Source organism: Octopus bimaculoides, chromosome 14 (assembly GCF_046866305.1).
Source record: "Octopus bimaculoides isolate indiv1 chromosome 14, ASM4686630v1, whole genome shotgun sequence".
NCBI classification, from domain to species: domain Eukaryota; kingdom Metazoa; phylum Mollusca; class Cephalopoda; order Octopoda; family Octopodidae; genus Octopus; species Octopus bimaculoides.
The window spans coordinates 45,878,090-45,903,733 of record NC_142941.1 but is presented as its reverse complement, the minus strand read 5'-3'; the positions used below and the strand labels follow the sequence as shown (position 1 = coordinate 45,903,733).

Below are 25,644 nucleotides of genomic sequence, written 5' to 3'. Positions count from 1 at the left end.
AAATATTTCACGTTGTCTCAGTATTTCTGTTGTTGTTTTTATTTTGTTGCATTTTTCTTTTTTTTCTTTTCTTTTGTCACTGCTCAGGCAACAAAAACATTATGAGGGAGCATCTACTTATTTTTGATTCTGGGGAAAGAAAACTTGTGCCTATTGCTTTTTTTAAGGGTTTCCTCTCTTCTTAAATGGCACTTGTTTAATATGAGAAAGTCGGATCTGGAGAATATGGCAAGGAGAATTTCAATGAGAGTAAATAGCTAATGCTGAGGAGTAGAAACTACTGAGATGAATAAAAGGCTATCTCTGTTTATATGGTAACTGTTCTAGATATAAGGTGATTAACTAGCAGTCAGTTGAGTGTTGGGTAGAATACATTGCAATATTTATTCTGGCTTTCAGTTCTGAGTTCAGATTTTGTTCAGGTCAACCCTGTCTTTTATCGTTTTAGGGTTGATAAAAAAGAAAAAGTACCTGCCTCTCTCCATCTAGATCAAGAGTGGAGCTTGAGATGTCTGTACTTGGTTGTGGCTGCATGAGCACCTAACCCCCCCCCCCACTTTTTTTTCCTTCAGCCCTAGATATAAGAGTAATACTCTAATATAGTGGAGCACATTGTTTAGTAAGTTATTTACAGTTGAAGTATTTTCTTGCACTAAATGGGAAATTCATCCTCTCTTACCATTGGTTGTCATGCTTGAAGTGAGAGATTCTGTTGGTTGAATTAGTTTTAATTATTAACATTACTTCATCACATCTCTGTTTACCTGTTGCACAACAATGACAAGATAAATATTTGGTTAAATAAACCTTAGTTTTATTGTATCAGCTTCAGAGGGAAATTTTGTGTGGTAATAATTCTTGTGATGATTTCTTTTCTCTGTTGATTTGATGTCTTACAGCAATAATTCTCAGATTTTTGGGGACCTTTCTATGCATCTGTGTGTATGGGGTACTTTAATCCATTTTTAAAGTTATGGTAAGTGCTGAAGTTCACTGAATTTTAAAGCAATGTTTTATCTATCTAATGAATGTTTGCATTATCCACAAACCATTTCTTCAGGTGTGCCACTCAGAGCTAGGCCAGAACTTCTTAGTTCTAATTGTCAGTTTATAATTTTCGGTCAGAATTTTATAACACAACATTTGGGAATCAAGGATTTGTCTTTATAAGGTTTTGAAGTAAAATTGTTTCAAGTGTCTCTAAAATATCATTTACAAAGTGTACTTCTTTTAATACATTTAAGAAAGCTTTTTTTTATTATTATTATTATATAACAAAGCAGCAAGCTGGCAGAATCATTAGCACATCGAGCGAATTGCTTAGCGGTATTTTACCGTCTTTGCATTCTGAGTTCAAATTCTGCCAAGGTCAACTGCCTTTCATCCTTTTGGACTCGATAAATTAAGTACCAGTGAAACACTGGGGTCGATGCAATCAACATCTTAGTGATGAGAAAAAACTGTGTACATATTTTTTAAATAATTGAATGAAATACTTACAACCTTGCGGGCTGTGATCCATTACTTATTCCCAGAAAAGTATCGCCTGTCGATATATACCATTTCTCCTTCCTACAGTTTAGTTACCTATCTACTTATAAGTATTGCTGTTGTATTTCTACAGCCGAAAATCATTTAAGAAATATTTTCTTGTGTGGAAATGAACAAAGCACTTCAGAGTATTTCAGTGTAGATTGTGTTGGCTGTCACCAATATTTCAGATCAAAGCTCTATGGAGGGGAAAGAGGTCTCTTCATTCAGGTTCTATGTAATATAAAACCCTGTTGTCCTTTGATTAAGTTTTTTTAGCCATATCTTTGCTGATAGGCTCTAACACTACATAATACAAATGACTAATTTATAGTTTGTTTTATTTATTACTTTATCTTTTTATAATATAGAAATGTACAATTTATTCTATTATTTAAATAGAATACTTTCTTTCTAATGGTTTATTATACAAGCTAACAGAGCAACAGTAAATCACTAAGCAAACTAGTTTCTGCAGTTATATGAATGGTATCTCTGTATACTTTTCAAGAGACTCAGCAAACAAGTCTTTCAGATCAAGAACCTTGGAACAAGTACCAAAATCTCTATTTATTGAGTTGTGTGTGTAGCCACCTTCCTGTACTAGTCTGAGTGCTGGATTCTTTATTGGTTCCAGATCAAACAACTGGTAGCATTCCATATCAGATCGCTCTAAAGTATCCCCAGTCTCATATTGAAAATTGAGGGCTAGGTTCTACAGGGTTGAGGCCTGCATCTTTTGTTGTCTTCTTCACTGGGTTGGCCATGGGATTCGGCTGCTGGATAATTGGCTCCCAAAGATGGTCGTCTTTAGCAAGGACTAAGACTGGACGTAGGCCTCATGAAAGTCTAAAACTCATTTTCATGATCATCTCAAGTGATGCCCCTCCCAATCAGTTGGAGCCACTGGCATGGAGGTCCATGGGTGATGCTGGAGTAGAGTGTTCTGAAGCCAAATGCAGGAGACCACAGGAAGAGATGTTGTCAACCCCCCTGTGGCTGTTGTTTGGGGTCACTTTCAGTGCCACAGGATCTGCCTCTCTTTTATCAATCCTGTCAGCCACATTCACTCACATGAGAAACAATGTGTTGGAGGTGGAGGAAGATGCATGTCTTGGATTGATGTTGTCATCATCTGGGCTGTCATAAGCAAATCAAAGCCTCTCTAAATTTTGTTATATATTATATATATATATATATAAACATGCACATACATACATATAGGTGCAGGTTGTGGGGTAAGAAGCTTGCTTCCCAACTACATGGTTCTGGGTTCAGTCCCATTGCGTGACACCTTGAGCAGGTGTCTTCTGACCAAAGCCTTGTGAGTGGATTTGGTAGATGGAAACTGAAAGAATACCACCGTCTATATATAAATATGTGTGTGTATCTGTTTTTCCCCCTACCATCATTTCACAACCGATGCTGATGTGTTTATGTCTGCATAATTAATTTAGCGGTTCAGCAAAAGAGGCCGGTAGAATAAGTGCTAGGCTCATAAAGAATAAGTCCAGTGAGAAAGCTATCAGTCATTGCACAGCCTACTAAAAATAGCAACCGATATCTAGCACAATTTACAATTGGATGGTGGATACTTGTCATGTGACAATGAGGACTCGTTTATTTGATCAACTGAATTAACACACGAACTGTCACAGGCTGTAAGTGGAACTTAGCTGTGATACCATGTATTTTGCGTGGTCACATTGCATGCCGTTAAATTACAAGGAAATGTAATTTTTGCATTTTTACAATATTTGATGATTAAAATTTAATATTTTAGCACTCATGTTATTTAAATATCCTCAAAGCCATGTCAAAGATACAGAATAAAATATTTTCTCAAATTATAAAAATGTACTACCGGTGGTGTAGATGACAGTTGAGTGACGTTTGTGATGAACCACCAGTGATGGTACATGTGGCAGTAAACATGTTAATGTGTAAGTGACTGAACATTCCACAGACATGTGGACCTTTAACATAACTGTCAGGCAGAACCAGTGTGACGCAATCTGTGTAACAAGGCTACACCTTTCGAATTACTTGTGCAATCCACTTCTGCAGTTAAAAAAAGAATGTAGTGCCAAATATACTTATCATCATCATTTTAAAATCTGCTTTTTCGATGCTGACAGGGGTCGGATGAAATTTCTTGAGAGACTGGATGCCCTCACCGATATCAACTCTTGTTTTCAAAACCAATGCCATATGTTTTGTTTATGAGGGACATAACCACTGCAGCCCAAAAAGACAACTATGTGCACACACACACATTATATATTTATATGTGTGTTTAGACAATGGGTTTCTTTATGGTTTCCAACTACCAAGTTTCATTCACAAGGAATTGGTCAAATAGAAACTATAGAAAGGTGGCGAGCTAGCAGCAACATTAGCACGCCGGATGAAATGCTTAGCGGTATTTCGTCTGTCTTTACGTTCTGAATTCAAATTATGCCGAGGTCGACTTTGCCTTTCATCCTTTCGGGGTCGATTAAATAAGTACCAGTTACACACTGGGGTTGATATAATCGACTTAATCCATTTCTCTGTCCTTGTTTGTCCCCTCTGTGGGTAGCCCCTTGTGGGCAGTAAAGAAATAAGAAACTACAGATGACTTACATAAGATGCTACATAGTAAGATTAAACTTTAAACCACATGGTTGCAAAGTGTACTGTTTGACTATACAGCCATAGCTACAACTATTCACTATCTGAATAAACTACAGGATGGTCACAATTAGAATACTGTTCATCTTATGTCTGCTGAATCAAAGCTTATATAGGTTAAGCAACAATTAACATATTAAAATATTACATGAGCCATTGATAAAAATAAGTATTCATGTTTGTGTGTGTATTGTTGTAACCTGAGATCTGTGATCTTTCTGCATATGTTAGAAATCAATAATCAATATAAAAAAAAAAGAAAAAACAAAAATAAGACAATTTGTTTAGAAATATTTTATCACCATTGTTATTATTATTATTATTACAATATATAGCTATTTCTTTGTGTGAAGATGGCATATTTATTGTTTGTTAGAGACAAACAAACAAACAGCCATCCAATGAACCAACTGATGATTTCTATATTAGTTTATTAAATAACGACAAACATGAGAAAAATTCATTATTATTATTATTACTGTTATAGGGGTGTGCAGTGAGCTTTGCTGCTTCACTACTACACACAAAATATAGCTCACAGTTTAATCCCAATTCGTCCAAATTTAACCACTCGGTATCTTCTGCAGCAACTCGTCTGGCCAAGAGTTTGGCCTTTGTTGATGTGTTGTATTGTACAAAGATCTTCATCTCACTCAAACGAAACACACAAAACACTCGCATTTCCACAGCCATGTCTTGGCATTCATTCAAATGGAAGCTTCAGTCCTCATCACATTGATGCCATACTCAAGGGTTGGACAAAATAATGGAAACACCTAACATCATAATTTTGAAATATCTATAAAACTGTCAAAAGCTTGTTTATTTTTATGTTTTTTGATTTATTATTAGTGTTGCTTAATATGTTTTGCTAAAATTGCTGTTTCCTTTCAGATATCATCAGAAAAAGTTAATTAAAATTATTAAAATGACAAATCTGTCAGACTTTCAAGAGGTTGAATTGTTGGTGCTCATATGGCAGGCACTAGCATAATGGAAACAGCCAAAATGTTTGGTGTATCAAGAAGTACTGTCACAAAAGTAATGACAGCCTTTGAGAAAGAGGGGAAATCCTCCTCATCAAAACAAAACTCTGGAAGAAAACCAAAACTTTCAGATAGGGACCGTTGGATTCTTATACTAATTGTTAGAAAGGATCACAAAATTACAGCTCCCAAAATTACTGCAGAGCTTAATGCCAACCTCAAGAACCCAGTTTCCACAAAAACTGTTTGCCAGGAGCTGCACAAGGCTGGATTTCATGAGAGGGCTGCAATCAGAAAACCACTACTTTCAAAAACAAACATTGCAAAGCATTTAGAGTGGAGTAAAACCCTTCATAATTGGTCCATAGAGCAGTGGAAGAATGTTATTTTCTCAGATGAGTCATCCGTTACCTTATTTCCGACCACCGGCTGAGTATATGTGTAGAGACAGCCAAAAGAAGTATTTGACCCAGACTGCCTTCTTCCAACTGTTAAACATGGAGGAAGATCTGTGATCTGGGAGGCTATATCTTGGAAATCCACCGGCCTAATGGTTTCCCTTCATGGCAGAATTAATAGTCAAGACTATTTAAGCATTTTATCTGATCAAATTCATCCAATGGTTGCGGAACTGTTTCCGGAGGGAAACACTATCTTTCAGGATGATAATGCACCAATTCACACAACTAAAGTTGTTACTGAATGGCGTGAGGAACATTCTAGTAACGTTGAACATCTTATCTGGCAACCATAATACCCAGATCTCAATATTATTGAACATTTATGGTGCATTTTAGAAAAACAAGTAAGGAGTCGATATCCTCCACCATCATCACTACAAGAACTGGAGACTGTTTTAGCTGAAGAATGGACAAAAATTCCTTTGGAAACAATTCAAACTTTGTACAAGTCCATACCTCGTAGAATTCAAGCTGTACTTACTGCCAAAGGCAGTCCCATATTGAAATAAATTTGTTTGAAATTTTAAGGTGTTTCCATTATTTTGTCCATCCTCTGTATATATATATATATATATATACAATAGAAATGAAAATTACAGCAATAAGTCAGAATCTACATTTTCTCCATTACATACCAACGACTTCAAAATCTTGTTACAGTGTCACTTAAAAAAACATTACTATTATCAACATCATCATTATCCAAATAATTAATAAGGAGAACTTTTTTTTTGGTCTTTGGACCCTGAATTCAAGACCAACTAAGATTGTCGATTGTTTTATTTTTCAGGGACTGTTGGAGGAAGGGGTGATAAAATGTACTGGTCAAATAACAAAGAGTTTGAGCAACTAAATTTAATAACAAACTCCAGAATATGTGACTTAGTGTCTATGTAAGAAATCTTCATTATCTAACACCAAGATAAAATAAAAAATAATAAAGCTCAGAGTATTTGTAACTTTTAGATTTAAAGTTCGATTTCTGCTGAAGCCAAGCATGCATTTTAACTTTTGGAGGTATATGGGGGTTGGATGTCAAGTAAATAAATCTAGGGATATGAAACAGACTTATCCAACTGTGTCTTTCCCTCAAGAATTTGTGGTTTTGTGGCAAATTTCTCAATCCTTCTTCATGAAACTTCACCCACCCACACAAATTTCAAACTGCTCATTAGCCATATATTGGAACCAAAAAAGGCTATGGGCATTGATCCATCTTCCTCAAACTAATTAATAAGTTAATTAAAGTAGATATATATGTACATAAGTGAATGGAATTATTAATTGCGACAATGACTATTCAGTTGTTTAATTAACCTAAATTTTGACTATTTAGTTGTTTAATTAACCGAATCACCTATTCATTGAATTGGCAGCTAATTCAATGAATACTCCACAAACTTAACTTATTTTTGAGGTGGAATTAGAATATCAAGGTGTGACCTTTAATCTCTTAGCATTTAAACCAGTTGTATCACACCCAAAGATTCTACCTGTTTTATGTTCAAACTGGCTAGATCCAGCCTCTCACACCTACTCTACAATATAATTCTAAAAATAAAACAAATGTCATCAATACCTCAAAGCTATGAAATAATGCATGATTAATTTAAAGTGTTTAATGTTACATTTGATAGAGTAATCTGAATGCTGAAGGGTTCAATTATAGGGGATATATACATATATACACAGAGAATATAGAATTTAACATTTATGCATCAGTTATACAGCTTAAATAAATAAAATACAGTCAGATATAATATTAGATATATATCCTTTGTTTTTTTATATAGCTTAGTCAGAGGAGGTAAGATCCTATGACATTATGGATAAAGGAAGGAATAACTACCTGACTTCCAAGTTGGTGCAGAAGGAAACAGCACCTAAGAATATCAAGTTATCCACAGATTGAGAACCTGGCTCAAATAGCATGCAACAGAATGGACACAATTAAAGGCCAATTGGTAGTGCTAGATGATGAATTAAATCTACCACCCAAGAACAGGTACAGTCCCTCCAGCAGGATTCAGCAAAATTTCTGTTTCACTCTCACAAGGCTCGGATCAAGCTGAGTCATCTCACCTCACATAGTGGTACTGAACTGAATGAAGACTTATGTGATTTCAGAATGAACTTCTCAAACATATTGCCATACTTGCTGCACCTACAAGCAGTAAAACTTCTCAATCTTCAGCAGTTTGACATACCAGAGGGAATATTCAAAAATTCAATCAGTCGAACAGAAACACAAACAGTAGTACCTAACTTCTTGGTGGCTGGATATGTTAGATGGTGAGAAATGACAGTTGTAGAGAATGAGAGAGGAGCTGGATATGATCAGGAGTTTTTTTCTTTAATTCTAGTTTTTCTCGTGTTGTTAAAAGTTTAACGGGGAGTCTGAACTCCAAACAATTCCAGGATTTCTTTATGTTAACACACTGAAGTGGATTTCCATGCAACGTACACTGTATCAAAGACAAGATTTCAGCTTAGGTTTTGATTATAGTTATTTTTAACTGATGATCCAATTAATCATCAATATTATTATTCCAAGGCTGACTTTGTCTTTCAAACCTTCGGGGTCAATAAAATAAGTACTAGTCGAGCACTGGAGTCGACATAATCAACCTTACCCTCTCCCCAAAATTGCTGGCCTTGTGCCAACATTTGAAATCAGTATTATTATTCTGCCAGGGTCAACCTTGCCTTCTATCATTTTATACAATCCATGCTCGTATAATGTATGGTAGCTGTGCATTCCCTTTAATAGTGAGACACCTATGTTCTCTATCATACCTTTGCCGTTCAACCCTTGGCATAAAGCCCCACCATCACTTAATAGGGGTGTGCTTTTTCTTTTTCTTTTTTTGTCTTGACAGTTATTTGGCAACCTCACTAGCTGGTGGCACAAACAAAAAAAAAGTTTCCAATACACAATGTAAAGTAGTTGGCATTAGGAAGAGCATCTAGCGGTAGAAACCACATTAGAACTGACACTGGAACTCAGGGCAGCCCTGCAACTTGCTGGAACCTGTGAACTGTTCAATATGTGCCAGCATGGTAAACAGATGTTGAATAATAAAGACAATGACGACGACTGAGAATGCTGGTTTGGTAGACTGGTTGTGGCATTAGAAAAAATGCCAAGTGATATTTGTTCTAGCTCTTTATATTCTGAATTCAAATGCTAAGATTATCTTTATGTTTCAAAGGATGATAAAATAAAATATCAGTCAAGTACTGGGAGCTGATGTACTAGACTAACCCCTCCTAACCAAATTTCTAACCTTATATCAATGTTCCTGGAGTCCCTTAATACTTGAGTTGCTTTCTTCCTCACAGCCAATTATAAAATATCAATCAACCATAATCCTCATTTTTTTTACAAATCATTATTATTAAAGGTAGAATGTGCAAGTGGTAGAGCACTCCACAGACATGTGTACCCTTAATGTAATTTTCAGGAGATTCAGCGTGACAAGATTGGCCCTTTGAAATACAGGTACTACTCATTTTTTACAGCTGAATAGACTGGAGCAACTTGAAATAAAGTGTCTTGCTCAAGGACCCAATGCATCATCGGGAATCAAACTCATGACACTACAACTGTGAGCTGAACACCCTAACCATTAAGCCGCATGCCTTCACTACCCTAACTATTACAGTAGACTGCCACTAATCTGACAAATCAGTAATCTGGCATTAATTACAGCTAGAAAAATTTCAAATAATTTCAAATTTCCTGGGTTGCGGTACTTGCTGCATAAACACACTTGCATCATTTGTGAACAAAGGCAGGCCTTTCCAGTTTGTTTTTTTTTCATTTATTAACTGCCAATTATCCAGCATTGGTAGGACCTGGAGAGTGCTGGATTAGTGATTTTACCAGATTATTGATTATCGATTGTTTCTTTGACTCACTGTTAGCAAAGAAACAGAGTAACTAGTCTTTCTGCTTTTTTTGTGTCGTAAACTGTCAAAGATCCAATGTTGTATAATTCGCGTAATCTTTTCACAGACACATCGCTGTCAAATTTTTTTCAACAGCTTGACTTTTTCTTTTATGGACAATGTACGGTGTTTACGCTTTACACCACAAGAAGCACTTCCTCTCTGCATTGGAACCATTGCTGGGGCTAAAAGTAACATGGTGATTCTATAGATGTGTAATGTGATTCAGTAGGTTTGCAGGGAGATGTAAATGACTTAAACAAGTTTGTTATTGTGAAAGAGTGAATTTGTGAGAGAATTTAATAGATCTGTAAATGTGATGATTTGATTTTTTTTTATCTCCAGATCAAGCTTGATTAAGGAGCACTATGATTGGAGACATTCCATCCTTGACCATCCCATCTTTTTAAGAGTGTTCTTCCTTATTTAACATGGAAGAGTTATTTAAGTGAAATTAGGCAGCTATTTCTAGTTTGATGAACCACCACATGGATAGTTCCTTGTTGGTTCAAGATGTGTCTCATATATGTGATACAAATTGTTTAACCCTTTAGCATTTAAACCGGCCATATCCGGCCAAAAGTATTCTGCCTATTCTATGTTCAAACTGGCCAGATCTGGTCTCTCACACCAACCATACAATATCGTTTTAAAAATTAACAGCTACCTCATCAAAATCTCATAGCTACGAGATAATGCATGATTAGTTCAAAACAATGTGGATAAAAAAGCATTAATTATGGCAGAATAATGTGAACACTAAAGGGTTAATGTAAACTTTAGAGAAAAACAATTCTGATACAATTTTATTGTTTTATACATTATTTTTTTACAATATTTGCTACTACCACCAAGATCTACACCCACAGTTGGTTTCACACCTGCAGCTTTCGTACTTGCTGTGGTACTCTCCTACTTGACAGATGAAATGGTTTTCTCTGTTGGAATAATTGTTTGGGTTGGATGACACCCTTCCTGTCACTAGCCCTTCGACAAGGAATTAGTAAGACACAGAGGTGGAGTGGGAGCAGATGTTTGCATCCACTCAACTAAACTTCAGGAAACAGGGTTACATCTCTTACTTTATGTCACAGTACAATAGCTGTACATTAAGATTTGAACTCATACACCTTGATCTAACAACCATTGTGGCTCATTAAAACAGAATACGGGTTTTAAAAAAAAAAAGCCACATGCTCAAAAAAAATCCTCGTGGTGGTCTGAGCCATTAAAAATAATACAACTAAGTTCAGAAGTTTTGGATAAGAAGTACATAAGCAGTGAAAAGGCAAATCTAACATTTCAAGACTGATTGTTAGTTTGCGAAAAAAAAACAAGGTTGACTTTGGGGAAATTTGAAACCAAACAGTAAAAAAAAACAAAAAAAACACACACACACACACACACAATAGAATATAATAAAGGATTTAGGCATTCCATTGTCTCTATCAACACATTTCTGTCACTAATAAATAATGTTCTTTGAAAACGTTTTGCTAATCTCAATTATTTGTACATTTTCAAGATACAACTAATTCATTAACACAGAAAAGGAAATTTTTGATGTATTGCTCAAATCGCAAATAATCATAGTCATAAGCGACAACAATAGCAATAATAATTTTGTTTTGATTTAGACACAAACCCAGCAATTTTGAACTGAGCAGTTGAATCGATATCATTGACTGGTACTTTATTTTGTCAATCGGTGGGAGTTTAGGAAGATGAAAGGCAAATCTGATCTCAGCGGGATTTGAATTCAAAGTGTAAAATGAGCCATAACTAAATGCTAAAAGGTATTATATTTGATGCTCTAACTTTTATGCTAATCTACTATCTTTATAAATAATAATAATAATAATCCTTTCTACTAAAGGCACAAGACTTGAAATTTTAGGGGAAGGAGGTTAGTCAATTACATTGACCCCCAGTGCTAAACTGGTACTTATTTTATTGATCCCAAAAGGATGAAAGGTAAAGTCGACCTTGGGGGAATTTGAACTCAGAATGTAAAGAGGACCAGAATGCTGCTAAGTATTTTGTCTGGAGTGCTAATGAGTCTGCCAGCTCGCCAATAATAATAATAACTCTTTCTACTATAGACACAAGGCCTGAAACTTCGTGAGAGGAGGCTAGTTGATTACATCGACTCCAGTACGTAACTGGTACTTATTTCATCAAATCTGAAAGGATGAAAGGCAAAGTTGACCTCAGAATGTAAGGACAGACGAAATGCCTCTAAGCATTTTGCCCAGCATGCTAACAATTCTTTTCTACTCTGGGCACAAGGCCCAAAATTTTGGGGAGGGGGCAACTGGTACTTAATTTATTGACCTTGCAAGGATTAAAGGCAAAGGCAACCTCAGCAGAATTTGAACTCAGAACATAAAGACAGATGAAATACCGCTAAGCATTTCACTTGATGTGCTAATGTTTCAGCCAGCTCACTGCCTTAATAATAATAATAATAATAATAATAATAATAATAATAATAATAATAATAACAATAAAGGCACTAAGCCTGAAATTTGATGGGAGGGGACTGGTCGATTACATTGACCCCAGTGTTTTACTGGTACTTAATTTATTGACTCTGAAAGGATGAAAGGCAAAGTCAACCATGGCAGCATTTGAACTCAGAATGCAAAGACGGAGAAAATGCTGCTAAGCATTTTGAGCTAACGATTCTGCCAGCTTGCTGCCTAAGTAATAATAATATTAATAATAATAATAATATTAAATATAGGCGTAGGAGTGGCTGTGTGGTAAGTAGCTTGCTTACCAACCACATGGTTCTGGGTTCAGTCCCACTGCGTGGCATCTTGGGCAAGTGTCTTCTACTATAGCCTCGGGCCGACCAAAACCTTGTGAGTGGATTTGGTAGACAGAAACTGAAAAGAAGCCCGTTGTATATATGTATTTATATGTGTGTGTGTGTGTGTGTGTGTGTCTGTGTTTGTCCCCCCAACATTGCTTGACAACCGATGCTGGTGTGTTTACATCCCTGTAACTTAACAGTTTGGCAAAAAGAGACCGATAGAATAAGTACTAGGCTTCCAAAGAATAAGTCCTGGGGTCGATTTGCTCGACTAAAGGTGGTGCTCCAGCATGGCCACAGTCAAAAGACTGAAACAAGTAAAAGAGTAAAAGAGAATAATAATAATAATTTCTAACACAGGCACAAAGCCACAAATTTTGGAAGACTGGTATAGCCCAGTACTTAACTGGTTCTAATTTTATTGACCTTAGAAGAATGAAAAACAATTTTGACCATGACAAGATTTGAATTCAGAGTGTAAAGAGCCAGAATAAATTACTCAAAGCATTTTGTTTGACACAGCTGACCCTGTTAACCCACTGCGCTGACAATAGTAGTAGTAATAATAATAATAATAATAATAATAATAATAATATCAAATATTTCTAAATTTTGGTACACAGCTATCAGTTTTTAGGAACATAAGCAACTGAATTGACTTTTGACAAGACTTCTTTTACTGACTTATTCTGTAACAATAAAGACTAAGCAAAGCTGAACTCAAAGCAGCTAACCCAGCACCCCAAATGTCTCTATCATTCCATCACCACAAATATTGGCCTCAAATTTTGACACAAAGCCAGCGATTTCAGGGGATGGCGAGTCGATTACATTGACCCCACTTGTTCAACTGGTACTTATTTTATCAACGCCAAAAGGGAGGACAGGCAAAATTGACCTCAGAATGTGAAAACGAACATAATGGTTTTAAAATTTAGCACAAGGCCAGCAATTTCAAAGGAGTGGGTTAAGTCGAATGTGAACTTAGAATAGGAAGACAGTGAAATGCTTCTAAGCATTTTTGACAGTTGTGGTAATATTTGGCTTCAAATTTAGGGTGGCAAGCTGGCAGAATCGTTAGCAAATTCCGCCGAGGTCGACTTTGCCTTTCATCTTTTCGGGATTGATAGATTAAGTACCAGTTGCGTACTGAGGTCGATCTGACTGCCGCCCCCTCAAAATTCGGGCCTTGTGCCTAGAGTAGAAAAGAATATTGGTTTCAAATTTTAGCACGAGACCAGTAATTTCAAGGGAGGGGGGGTAAGTCAATTACACTCCAGTGTTCAACTGGTACTTATTTTTATCAACCCCGAAAAGGATGACAGGCAAAGTTGCCTTCGACAGAACTTGAACTCAGAATGAGAAGGCAAGTGGACTGCTGCTAAGCATTTTGCCTAGCATAATCAATATTGGTTTCAAATTTTAGCACGAGACCAGTAATTTCAAGGGAGGGGGGGGTAAGTCAATTACACTCCAGTGTTCAACTGGTACTTATTTTTATCAACCCCGAAAAGGATGACAGGCAGAGTTGCCTTCGACAGAACTTGAACTCAGAATGAGAAGGCAAGTGGACTGCTGCTAAGCATTTTGCCTAGCATAATCAATATTGGTTTCAAATTTTGGCACGAGGCCAGTAATGTCAATTACACTGACCCCAGTGATCAACTGGTACTTATTTTATCAACCCTGAAAGAACTAAAGGTAAAGTCAACCCTGACAGCATTTGAATTCACTGGCGTGCTAATATTAATAATAATTTCTTACTTATTAGACACAAGACCACAAAATAGGTAACATGTAATATTCACGCTTTACCTGTGGAGCACTAATGGTCGTGAATGTAGAACAGTACGTCTCAAGTAAGAGTTGAAACCAGGATTACAAACTATGGATTAGGATTGCTAAACAGTTAAGAATAACTGATGGTGACTTCTTGGGTTGAACATGGATATATGTTTTTCACAGAAAGGAAACATGAAGTTGCAGTGTTAATGTTGTTACACATAAGAACAGAGACCGGGTCAGATTCAGTTTAGTGTTGCACTTTGATGATGTGTATCAAGACACCAAAAAAAGAGAAGAAACCCCCCCACCAAAATGATGTTTGACAAACCTGCCTTGTTCATACAAAAAGCACATAATGTGTGCCAGTATATATATGTGTGTATATATACATATGTATATATGCATGAATATACATATGTATATATGTATGTGTGTATGTGTGTATATATATATATATATATATATATATATATATATATATATATATACATATATGTATGCATGAATATATATATATATGCAAGGTAAACCAACAAGTCACACGACAATTGGTGATCCAGCTGAAGGAACACCTATGTTTTTTTAACTGTGGTCCTCTATTCCTGCACTGTTTTTCAGGACAAACTCTGCATCACTTTAAGCTGATTTTATATCATGTTATCTATTTACAGTAATTATACACAAATACACACATGTACAGACACACCATATTCAAACATACAACGCTTCATATATAAATATACACACACAGTATTTATATATATATATATATATATATATATATATATATATATCATGGTAACAACCAGGCTATTGGATGCTGTGATACCCCACTGGTCACAATGCACTTTGCATTCTTTTAGCTTTTGAATGATGCCACCCAACTAGCTAGGCAGGCAGACGAATGTTCCCCCTGAATCATCATTCTGTTGCAGGGTTACTCATTAACAGCTCAGTGGACTGGAGCAACATGAAATGAAACATTTTGCTCAAGAACACAATGCAGAGCTGGTCTGGGAATTGAAACAACAATCTCATGATTGTGATGCAACACCCCAAACCAGAAGGCCATGCACCTTCACACACACACTGCATACAGCTATACACCTTTATATATAATCATACAACAATATTTTATTGCTCTTTCTCTCTCTCTCTCTCTCATCCCCAAAACTGTTCACCCTTACTTTAATATGACATGCTTTGTCGGCTGTTGTGTCTTTACTGGATTCAAACCAAATTCCTTGTCTTTATGTCTGAGGCACGGCACATACATATAGATACAGATCGTACACATGTCTACGTACACAGAAATAGTACAGAGATATACATGTAAGATTAGATATATACAGAGACAGCGTACGGTGTATATGCTGAGACAATTAAGATAATATACAAAGTGTGTATGTGTGTGTATACATATATTATATCAACATATACATATGCAACACATTCAAGTTATTATTTATACACACACACACACAGAACATGTATGCATACTCATAGATGTATACACATTCACATACTCTCAATGACACATGTTAATACATGTTAACATATGCATTAAAACCACAATCATGTGTGTGTGTGTATGCGTTTATATACATGTGTGTGCATTTATGTCCACGTTAGTGGTCGACGTTATTTTTTAATATATATATATATATATATATATATATATATATATATATATATATATATATAGGTTTAGGGTGTGTGTATATGAATATGCACACACAAACATGCACACATGCACAAAAAATTATTATGCATATATACATACACAAATGTATACATGCACCCATTTAAGTTAAAAAGAAGTAACAGCAATACCACGACGATGATGATAATGATAATAATAATAATAATGATGATAATAATAATAATAATAATAATAATAATAATAATAAACTACTATATGTAATGGGTGCAAAGAGTTACAAATGGAGACAGGTGTTACGTCTACATCTGCAATGCAGACAAGAGATGCTGGTATGTAAGTAGTGCACTGATGCACACAGTTCATTCGCGCATGTGTTCGAGCAGGTCGATGAGGTCATAGAGTCGTTGCCTGACATCATTCTCCCACAAAAGGCTCACAAGTTTGGGCTTACTCTTATCACCATCACGATGGTAAGTTGTGATAATACGGAGGTCGTGTAAAGCCTTCACTGCATTCTTCAGAGTATCTTGTGCAGCTGACTCGCCTGCAATGAGAAACAGAAATACAATGCAAAATGATGTTGTTGTTGTTATTGTTGTTGAGGGGGAGGGGGGGGGGGGGTGATAACAACAATATAAGAATAATGGCTACATCAAAATACATCTATTATTAACAGTAATATAAAAAGCAACAGTATACATAAAAATATAAATTTTTTATCATTTACACTCTCTGAGTGGTTGGCATTAGGAAGGGCATCCAGCTGTAGAAACTCTGCCAAATCAGATTGGAGCCTGGTGTAGCCATCTGGTTTCACCAGTCCTCAGTCAAATCGTCCAACCCATGCTAGCATGGAAAGCGGACGTTAAACGACGATGATGATGATGATGATGATTTACTTGTTTCAATCACAGGACGCCAGTCATGTTGAGGCACCACCTTGAAGGGTTTAGTCAAAGAAATTGACCCCATCAGTCACTTTTACCAAATTTCTAAGTTACAGGGACACACACACACACACGACTGGCTTCCATACAGTCCCTATCTACCAAATTCACTCACAAGGCATTGGTCAATCCAGGGGTATAGTAGAAGATACTTGCTCGAGGTACTGCACACAGAGATGGAAAATGAGCTTATATATCCATTGTAAAACACCCTCTGAAACGTAGGCACAAACAGACCAGACAATGATCTGAGACACAAAAGAGAGACAGACTATACATCATCATCATCATCATCATCCTTTAATGTCTGTTGTCCATGCTGGCATGGGTTGGATGGTGCGACCAGTGCTGGCAAGCTGGAGGGCTGCACCAGACTTCAACCTGATTTGGCATCGTTTCTACAGCTGACACCACATGGGCGCTTTATCCGATGCCACATGGGTGCTTTTATGTGATGCTGCACTGACACTTATATGTGTTGCTGCATGGGTACACAATAACAGAAATCAGTTGCCATGCAGACATGATGTTAAAAATATAAGAAAATATCAATGGCCAAGTAATGAAGAATTTGTATATACTAAAGCTAAACTGTAACTTTAAATTTACATCTGTGAGTCCTTCAGTATGTAAACTAACTTAAACTCAGCAAATCTTGATAAGCTGGGCTTCACAGCACTAGACAGGATATAACTAAGTAAGTAACTAAAAGTACAAACCATCAATGGAACGGTAAAAATATGTAACACTCTCTAGAATTTTAGCTTGTATGTACATATAGATGCACGTAGACATACACACATATATACATGTGTGTATATTATTTTAACACTCACTTTTCTATACTTGCATAGGTAGGGTAGAGTTTATCAAGGCAGATTTTTGACAGCCAGATGAAAGCAACATATATTATGAAGACATACACAATTATGTGATTTTGTTTGGTAATTTGCAGAGAATGTACTTACTACATTTTGTGAGATTACGTTGTGCTCTCTCTTTGGTGTTATTGTGGAGACTGGTCATAAACTTCTCTTCTGAAACAACAACAGCAACAACAAACATTAGTATTGGAGATGGTTGCAATTTTGCATTGAATTTAAATATACCTATACATAAACCTCACTGTGTTATTGAATGTTGTACACCACTGGTTACAATGTGTTTCCTTGCATTGTTGTAAATTATGTCACCCTTGTTGCTAGATGGGCAAAACATACAGGGGTGGGATAAAATAATGGAAACACCAAGCATCATAGCATCATTATTTTGAAATATCTATAAAACCGTCAAAAGCTTGTTTATTTTTCATGTTTTTTTTTTATTTATTATTAGTGTTGCTTAATATGTTTTGCTAAAATTGCTGTTTCTTTTCAGATATCATCAGAAAAAGGTAATTAAAATTCATTACGATGACAGATCTATCGGACTTTTAAAGAGGTCAAATTGTTGGTGCTCGTATGGCAGGTGCTAGCGTAATGAAAACAGCCGAAATGTTTGGTGTATCAAGAAGTACTGTCTCAAAAGTAATGACAGCCTTTGAGAAAGAGGGAAAAACCTCCTTGTCGAAGCAAAACTCCAGAAGAAAACCAAAACTGAGCTTAATGACCACCTCGAGAACCCAGTTTCCACAGAATCTGTTCGCCAGGAGCTGCACAAAGCCGGATTTCAAAGGAGGGCTGCAATCAGAAAGCCACTGCTTTCAAAAACAAACATTAAAAAGCATTTAGAGTGGAGTAAAAACCTACAGAATTGGTTCCTAGAGCAGTGGAAGAATGTTATTTTCTCAGACGAGTATACGTGTGGAGACAGCCAAAAGAAGCATTTGATCCAGACTGCTTTCTTGCATCTGTTAAACATGGAGGAGGATCTGTGATGATCTGGGGGCTATATCTTGGAAATCTGCCGGCCCAATGGTTTCCCTTCATGGCAAAATTAATAGTCAAGACAATTTAAGCATTTCATCTGATCAAATTCATCCTATGTATAATATATTTTATATATGTTCTAGGATTAGGGACCAACTTTAAGGGTAAGTAAAGGTGCTTGGATTGGGCACAGGAAAGAGAGAGAAAAAGATGAGTAAGCCTGGAGTGCTTGAATGAGAGTGATAAAAGAACACCTAACACTAAGGAATAGAAGTCACTGTAGAAGCAATAGAACAAGGAGTAACAGGAGACAGCACAACAGTGAATCAAAAGTTGGAGTGTGTTGGTGAACAACATGATACCAGTTAGTCAGGTGAACTTACTTTGGATGTGGTCTACAATGTTTGTATATAATGTACAGAAAATAAAAAGGCAAAATATAACATACCTTCCATATCAGAATCCATGAGTGTTTTAACATGATTTGCTGTGACCAGATAGGCTTCGCATACGGGCATTAGTACTTGCTGGTAAAACTTTAATTTTTCTATACATTCATCCTGGGAAGTGTTCACCTGCAGGACAAACAGACAGATAGATAGATAGATAGATATAGGAAATAGTGGTGGGGGTGGTGGTGATGGATAAGTATCGACATCTTCAATGAGGGAACATTTGCAGATGTAGAGGGGGGGGATGTTGTCTTCTTGACCAAGAGATGGTTACAGGCACACACACAATAAATAAGACAATAATGTGTTGAAAAAGAAAAGAAAATAGAATTGGTAAAAGATAGAGGAAATAAACATGAGAATATACCACATGGGTGTTATTGGTATATGTGTACATACACACAAAGAAAAAAATGTATTAAGCTTATACAGAGTGATATTGGTGTATGAGTGAGCACAATTACACACAGAGGTAGATACATACCCTCCATGTATTATTGTATATGCACACACATACACACAAAGTAAAATATGGATTAAGCATGTACAGAGTGGTATCGGTGTATGTGTAAGCACAACTTACACACAAGTTAGATACGTACCATTAGGGTGTTATTGGTTTGTAGGAAATCGTCTTCATCTCCAAGAGAGAATATATCAATACCTTTCTTGGAAGACCGGTTGGTTACCTAAAGTAGAAGAATAGAAGAGTTTAATCCTTTCGCCATTTGTTTCATTTCATTTCTACATTCACTTTATCCATACTCCACCACAAAGTCCAGTCTGTGCTGCAGTGTAGTGGCTTGTGTTTCTTAATGACCCTGAGAGCTATGCCAGTAGAGCATGAGCACTTGGTAGGGCCTCCCATGCTGGACAGGTCAAAGGACAGATGCCAGAGTAATATGGGCCACCTCTTTCCAGAAGTAAAAATAGGTTTACATAGGAAAAAGCAAAGTTACAAGCATTAAAGACATTTCAAAACCAACCAGATCTGAGAGACACACACACACACACACACACACAAAAATGCAATATACAATTGAGACACAAGAAAATGCTTGTCTCACCTCTAAAGCTGGTATCCGTAACACTTCATCCATCACCAAAAGATCCAGGGCATCAGTGATAATGTCATCAATCTGCATACAGCCCTGTAGAATAAAACAGAAGACAAAATTTTGGGAAAGGATAGAAGTAATAAGAATTCCACTGACCAATTAAGTATCTTTGGAAGAATTGAATTCTTGAGTCACGAGCTGGTAAATGAAAAGGTAATTATCTACAAAACTACTATGGGGGTTCATTACAGCTGGTACTCAAATTGGCAAAAAGCTGGATGAGCTGGTAAATCTCTTTCCGAAGAGGTTACAAATAATGATAAACAGAAGTCCGTTTTCTTGAGAGGTTTGGTCTGACAGCTGGTGTGTAACTCTTTATTTCACAACAAGAAGCAGGTGAGAGACAAATATACTCTGGGATAGGCCATCAGCCTACAATTGTCCTCCGATTCAATGATACAGCTATTTAAGCAGAGGCAAAGCAAAATGAAATGCAACAAATATAGAATAAATGTCAGCAATGCATTAGAGCCTCTGACTCACAAGCTGTCAGTCATGCCACATCTACCAAGTAACAAACACAAAATGGAAGGAGCCTCTATGTGGCCACATAAGCAGCTAGAAATAGCATCCAAGTCTTTCTGCAGTCACATTCTACACTCTAAGAAAATGAGGACAAATCAGAAAAATATAACCCCAAATCTTTATAAAAAAAAACAAACAAAAAAAAAAAGCAAATGGCTAGAATTTTGTCCAGAAGTCTGCTGGATCAAGACAAACCAAGGGCTGAACAACAACTAAATGGTCATTTCGCATGTTTCAATGAGGCCATATAGATAATCAAACATGAAAATGTGAAAGTGTGTAAGGCTCTAAATGGTTTTTCAAAGTATAACTGGTCTGGGGCTAAACAACAACAGCAGTAGCAGCATCATCATTTATATTTACTTTCTGTATACTACATGGATTAGTGGAGGTGCAATGGCCCAGTGGTTAGGGCAGCGGACTCGCGGTCATAGGATCGCGGTTTCGATTCCCAGACCGGGCGTTGTGAGTGTTTATTGAGCGAAAACACCTAAGGCTCCACGAAGCTCCGGCAGGGGATGGTGGCGAACCCTGCTGTACTCTTTCACCACAACTTTCTCTCACTCTTACTTCCTGTTTCTGTTGTGCCTGTAATTCAAAGGGTCAGCCTTGTCACACTGTGTCACACTGAATATCCTCGAGAACTACGTTAAGGGTACACGTGTCTGTGGAGTGCTCAGCCACTTGCACGTTAATTTCACGAGCAGGCTGTTCCGTTGATCGGATCAACTGGAACCCTCGACGTCGTAAGCGACGGAGTATCGACATACATACTACATGAATTGGATGGATTTATATTTACTTTCTGTATACTACATGGATTGGATGGGTTATCAGTCTGAATTAATTCTTATTTTGGAATAACTACTCTCCTACACAGATTGAACTGAGTTAATTCATATTAGGAGTAACTAGTTTTCTAGACAGGCTGAGGGACTACATCTTGCTTGTACACTCTACTTTCAGCATAGTTCCTACAACCGGATGCTCTACCTAACACCAACCACTTTACAGAGAGTACCAGGTGCATTTTACCATGGCTTCAGCATTAGAAAGATTGTCATGTCATTGAAAAGACGAGACTAGAAAGACCTCAATATGTTTGTCAACCAATTTAGAAATTGTATGAAGCAAACTATGAACACCAACCACACGACTAACCCAGTAAACAATTAAAGGTGAACTTACCAGAGACAGGATGTACTCATACTTGAAGAGCTGACAAAGAACCTGTGCTGCTGCAAAAAGCTCCTCTCTCTTTACAGACATATCCGTCCTCTGCATTGAGTTACCGACATCAGAAAGGCCGAAGTTTCCGGCATAGAAACAAGCACCAACTGCATAGACAAAGAGTAAAGTATGGGAATATAGGTTTCAGATTCTGGTACAAGGCTAGTAGTTTAAGGGAAGGGGGGAAAGTCAATTTGATCGACCCTGAAAGGATGACAGGCAAAGTCAACCATGGTGGAATTTGAACTCAGTACATAAAAACAGACAAAATACCACTAAGCATTTTGCCGGCTAACAATTCTGCCAGCTTGCAGCCCTAAAATATGTATGGGAATATTAGAAAGAGAAAATCCTAAGCATAGTCATAATAAAATGCCCTTATATGTCTCCCATTTTATCAATCTCTCAACTCCTAAATATTCTCTTGCTGTATCAGTGGTATATTGTGAATAGAGAACTAGAATACACTGTACATTATAAACACATTAAAATAAGTTACCTAAATGTAATCTCCTTGTAAAATACTAGACATCTGTATTGTATGATTCATCATCACTGTTTTTTATGTTTGCTTTTCCACACTGGCATAGACCAAATGGGACAGTGTGAGGCTATGTTTTATTATTGGATGTCCTTTTAAACGCCAACTCTTTTAGTTTTGTCTTCTTACAACATACTAGGTTCAGGTGGAGGCATACCAAATCAATATTGATTAATCATTCTCTCTCTCTCTCTCTCTCTCTCTCTCTCTCTCTCTATATATATATATATATATATATATATATATATATATATATATATATATAGATAGATAGATAGATATATGTAGCACTCATTTACTTAATTTAAACATTGACATATTTATATTTGCAGCAGAAATGCTTATATTTACAGCATTCATAACATACTTACAATGCTTACATTACACTCACCCCCAATAGGGGCAACAATTTCAACATGTTTGAATGATGATAGGGTAAAGCAAGAACAACTGCTGTGATCAATGCCAGCATGGACAACAGACATTAAATGATGATGATGATAATATATATAAAGAACTCAATGCTAATATGCAGAATACAACATATTTTTTATCAATAGCTGATTGTTAGTTTCACCAATAACAAAACTCTTCAGGCAAAGTGAGGTATGCCCACCAAGAAGCCTGGCCATCTCTGTCTGTCTGTGACTCTCTCTCTCTCAATATACACAAACACATATTGGCAGTATCAGTAGAAGAGCAGAGAAAATGTATTGTGATATTTCTTTATGCTCCTTTACATTCTAAATTCAGATTTCAATGAGGTCAATGTTGCTTTTTCTTTCCTCTGAAGACAATAAGAATAATGGAAGGATGAAATGATGAACACAACAACATTTGAAAATGAGAAACAGCAATGAAGTAGTATAATAAAAACTTACTAATAACACTCTCCATAGCAAACACATTTGTTACAGGTGCACTGCTGTAACTGAGGGAAAACACTGAAGGTAGACTGATAGCGGGTTTAAAATACACATCTCCAATCTCGGTAAAATTCCTGCCAGTGTCCAAGAAAATTTAGAAAAGAAAACGAAATTTTTTTTTCAATCATAGAAAACACACAAGTTCATGACATTAAAAAAAAAAATATTGTAAATGTGGTGATAACCTGTGGAAGGGGTATACCCAGGGAGACATAGGACAAGACAGTGAAATACGATCTTTCCTTGTTGGGCCTCGTGGTGGCAATGATAAGTAACTGAGACTTCTGGCAATTTGAAGTGCTTGAGAGGATATGCCAAGCTGAGTGAATTGTGGTCACTGTCAGTGCCAGTGACACGTAAAAGGCACCCATGCTGGTGACACATGAAATGCACCCATGTCAGTGACATGTAAAAAACACCTCGTGGACTCCGTAAAGTGGTTGGTATTAGGAAGGGCATCCAGCTGTAGAAACCAAGCCAAAACAGAAAACTGGAACCTGGTGCAGCTTACCAGACCCAGTCATACAGTCTGTCCCAAGCCAGCATGGAAAACGGACATTAAACAATGATGATGATGATGATATATCTCAAAGAATTCATCACATTTTCCATGACCATCCTCCCATCAGAAACTCTTCAGAGCTACTATTTAGCTCTTGGCACCAAGACAGGATGTTTGTGTATGTTGTAGGTGACATTTTCAGAAAATCTAGTTCACATTACTGATAATGATGTGAACTAAATCTTCCAGTGAGCTGTATTGCAACTTTTACCATCCTATACCAACATGCAGTAAGGTGTAAGTGTGTTGGAGTGTGGTGTGGTGAATAACAAGGAACATGATTCAGAAATTTTGAAAACAAAATAAATTAAATTAAATTTCAAATATGCATAAAGACGATGCATTGAACTGTCTTTGCACAGAATTGTCGTTTCCCTGAATTGTCATGCACGGAACTGTCGGGGTGTCTGATAGTAGGCATCTCAGCTAGTTCAGTGGATTAAGTAGAAAAGGGTCAAAGCAATGGTAAATATAACAACAGCAGCAAGAACTACAGATGCGGCTTAGTCATTCAAGAGTCATCATTTACCTTTTCAGGACATTGGTGCCCAGCATAGCGGCTGCGTATAGCACAATGTCCTCTGATTTTCCAGAGAAACCAATATCTCGGTTCCGGCTCTTCACAAGGTCAGTCAGCTCTTTGAAGCTGTCTGCAAGCTCTTTCAAAGTGGCACCCTGTAGTAAGACACACAGACAAATCAGTAGCAGGAACAGCAATAAAGCAATAATGGTTTAAAATTTTGGCACAAGGCTAGCAATTTTAGGGAAAGTGGGGCAAGTTGATTACATTGACAACGGTATTTCACTAGTACCTTATTTTATTAACTTCAAAAGAAAGAAAGACAAAACTGACTTCAGCAGAATTTGGACACAGAACATAAAGAGCTACAAGAAATAAAACTAAGCATTTTGTCGGATGCACTAATAATTCTGCCCGCTTGCTGCTTTCACAGCAACAAAGCAACAATAGAATGCCTTTAATTGATTGGTTGACCTGCTAGAAATAACATTCAACTCTCCTTCAATAAACATCTAAGAAAACTTGTAATTTCAATAGTATTGTTCTTAAGCCGCTGTTCTGATTGACCTTCAAACAATTTTCAGAGCAAGATTAAAATGTATGTCTGCGAACATACAAAACAGTAAAAAAAACGTTGAATTGTAAGATCAAAAGAAGTCAACAATGACAGTATTATAAATAATAGTGGATCTTTAACTTAAAATTACCTCTGATTTAGCATTGACTTTAAAGTTAGCTCTGATTTAGCAAATCTAAAATCAAAAGCATTGACTTTTTATAGGTAACTAGACTACAAAATCTAATGTGTCCTTCTTTGTTAAAGACAGTGAAGTTTGAGTTGAGGAATATTTAGCTGCTATTTCTATCAGCTGAAGTAACCTTGTAGCAGTTCCCTTGATTATAAGAAGTGATAAGTTGCTTACCTGACGGTATTTTGTCAAGAGCAAAAATGCCAAGATGTTGGTACTCATCAGTACTGTACTACATACAGAACCTGTGGAAAGACAAGGAAAAAAAACAACTTATTTATGCACACATTTATGCATTTTTTATATACATGTATATATATATATATATATATATACACA

General features: G+C 36.6%; 1 protein-coding gene across 6 annotated transcripts in view; it reads right to left on the bottom strand.

Moving 5' to 3' along the window:
- Positions 1–16,099: 16,099 nt before the first annotated feature.
- The window catches only part of LOC106884280 (glycerol-3-phosphate acyltransferase 1, mitochondrial), a 74,624-nt gene continuing 65,079 nt past the window's right edge, over positions 16,100–25,644 (bottom strand). For all 6 annotated transcript variants that reach the window (XM_089362786.1, XM_089362787.1, XM_089362791.1 and 3 more), the window contains 9 exons: positions 25,480–25,550; positions 24,566–24,711; positions 23,430–23,548; positions 21,966–22,114; positions 20,202–20,285; positions 19,737–19,823; positions 19,131–19,257; positions 17,783–17,851; positions 16,100–16,411 (listed from right to left, as the gene is read on the bottom strand). In XM_089362786.1, coding sequence (XP_089218912.1) covers positions 16,227–16,411; positions 17,783–17,851; positions 19,131–19,257; positions 19,737–19,823; positions 20,202–20,285; positions 21,966–22,114; positions 23,430–23,548; positions 24,566–24,711; positions 25,480–25,550 — 1,037 coding nt within the window. In that variant the 3' untranslated portion in view covers positions 16,100–16,226. The remainder of the gene's footprint in view (positions 16,412–17,782; positions 17,852–19,130; positions 19,258–19,736; positions 19,824–20,201; positions 20,286–21,965; positions 22,115–23,429; positions 23,549–24,565; positions 24,712–25,479; positions 25,551–25,644) is intronic.